Here is a 2,158-nt window from a genome sequence, read left to right on the forward strand (position 1 = left end):
TGATTTGGTGATTTTAAGCCAAAAAACTCGATTTCAAGGTTTATAGTCCAAATTCAAGCATAAGGAAACATACTAATCATACATAAACACTTTTCCTAACTATAAACATCAAAATCTAGCATCTACAATCAAGATTTGGGATTAATTCATCCCAAAATACTCACTTTATCAAAAACTCAAGTTCTAACACACAATTCATCATTTTTAACAAGTTCTTGCTCAATTCACAGCATAATTAGATCATATAAACTATATAGCAACTATTTCTAACATCAATTAAACATAACAAACACAAATCATGAAGATTCAAGCTTAATTTCATCAAAAACCCACTTTATACCCAAACCCATTTCTATAAGAATTAAATCACGAATCTAAGCAAACAAACCTGAATAAACGATCACAAGGATGATAAGATTCAGATCCTAAAGCCTCTTACTTCAATTTGTGACTTGGATTAGATTAGGGTTTTTGAGATGATGAAAGTTAGGTACGGGTCTTGTTCTTGCACAAATTGGGAAATGAATGGAAGTATCCAGATATTAGTTACTTAAGTGGGTTATAAACTCACACCCCATAACACACGGGTATTTATCAGTTATCTAATATCTTTCGTACTTAGTTTGGAAACCCTAACGGAGTCCAAATTTAACAAACAAACCATCTCTGTGACCATTGTCACAAACTGGTCTTAACCAACTAATCAATTAATAATAAACATATTATTAAAATAAAAGCATATTTTAACCTCAAATATAAACCTAAGGGAAATTAAGTAATCTTACTTCTAACCCCAGTTTCAGTCTGTTACACCATTATTAGTAGCAGGAGGATTTACAGTACCAGTGGTCTTTGACCAACAATTCTTGGTCAGGTGCCCTATTTTCTTGCACTTTCCACAAGTCACAGCGCATCTTCCCTCATGGTGCCTCTCACACCTTGAACAATAAGGAGATTTTCCTTGATATCCTTTCATAGAAACTTCCTGCTTTTTAGATGACTGGGAGTTAAAGTTTCCAGTCCACTTCCTCTTATTATCCCCAGATTTCACTTCAGCAGCATTCCGTTGAGTAAATTGATCCATGAGATCATTTGCCGTATTAATGGTCTCTTGCAAAGTTTGGGGTCTGGAAGCATGAACATTAGCTTGAATATTTTCAGAGAGACCCTTAACATAACGGTCGATTTTCTTCCTTTCAGTTGGGACCATTCCTGGACACAACAGAATCAATTCCAAATAGCGGTTGGTATAAGTAGCAAGATCAGTCCCAATAACCTTTAGATCCCATAACTCTGCCTCCATCTTCTTAACTTCATTATCGGGACAATAGTCAGCAGTCATACGGGTTTTGATGTCTTCCCAAGGGATGGCGTGAGCAGCTTCGAGACCCATAGGTCGAGCAACAGAATTCCACCAGGTCAAGGCTTTACCTTCCAGTGTGGAAGTAGCAAACTTTACCCAGTTAGCTTGAGCACAGTCACTAATACTAAACACTGACTCCATCTTCTCAATCCAATGGGTTAGACCCACTGGTCCTTCAGTGCCTTTGAATGGTAGTGGCTTACAAGCCATAAATTCCTTATAAGTGCAGTTTTGTCTAGTGTTCGAGCCTCCGGGCATATTAGCCATTGCAGCAGAGACACCTTCATTGATAAGTGCTTGAAGTTCATCAGGACTGTAAGTTCGTCTTCCAGACATTGTTCTTCAAACAATAAATACAGAGTTAACATCCTTAGATATGTATGCATATTGTCAAATAGTCGGGGTAATTTCTCCATTCGGAGGAGGTCATTGTAACTCGGTGAATGGCTAGGACTTTCGTCCTCAGAGTCGAAGAGAATGATGGGGTTAACTTTTGACATGTTATCTAAAAGAAAACGAGTAAATCTAGAGTAACAAGTAAGTAAGGCAACTTATAATTGTCTAGTTATAGATTAGGCTTATTAACGTATCATATAGGCAGACACACTAATGCATCCTAATTTCCTATAACCAGAGCTCTGATACCAACTGTAATACCCCGTCAAAATGTGGCATTGACATGCTGTATAACCAGAGGTCAAAGTCTGATCGATGCAAGCTATATGCAACGTTTTTCAAAGTAATATTGGCATTTTATTCAAAAATCAAGCGTTACAATACTTAAAGAAAACCAAC

At 37.0% G+C, this 2,158-nt stretch overlaps 1 protein-coding gene across 1 annotated transcript; it reads right to left on the reverse strand.

Moving 5' to 3' along the window:
* Positions 1 to 799: 799 nt before the first annotated feature.
* LOC139902627 (uncharacterized) lies at positions 800 to 1,699 on the reverse strand. The gene has a single exon (XM_071885235.1). The coding sequence runs from the start codon at positions 1,697 to 1,699 to the stop codon at positions 800 to 802; it is 900 nt and encodes a 299-aa protein (XP_071741336.1).
* Positions 1,700 to 2,158: the final 459 nt, after the last annotated feature.

The sequence above is a fragment of the Rutidosis leptorrhynchoides genome, chromosome 1 (genome assembly GCF_046630445.1).
Source record: "Rutidosis leptorrhynchoides isolate AG116_Rl617_1_P2 chromosome 1, CSIRO_AGI_Rlap_v1, whole genome shotgun sequence".
Taxonomy (NCBI): Eukaryota; Viridiplantae; Streptophyta; class Magnoliopsida; order Asterales; family Asteraceae; genus Rutidosis; species Rutidosis leptorrhynchoides.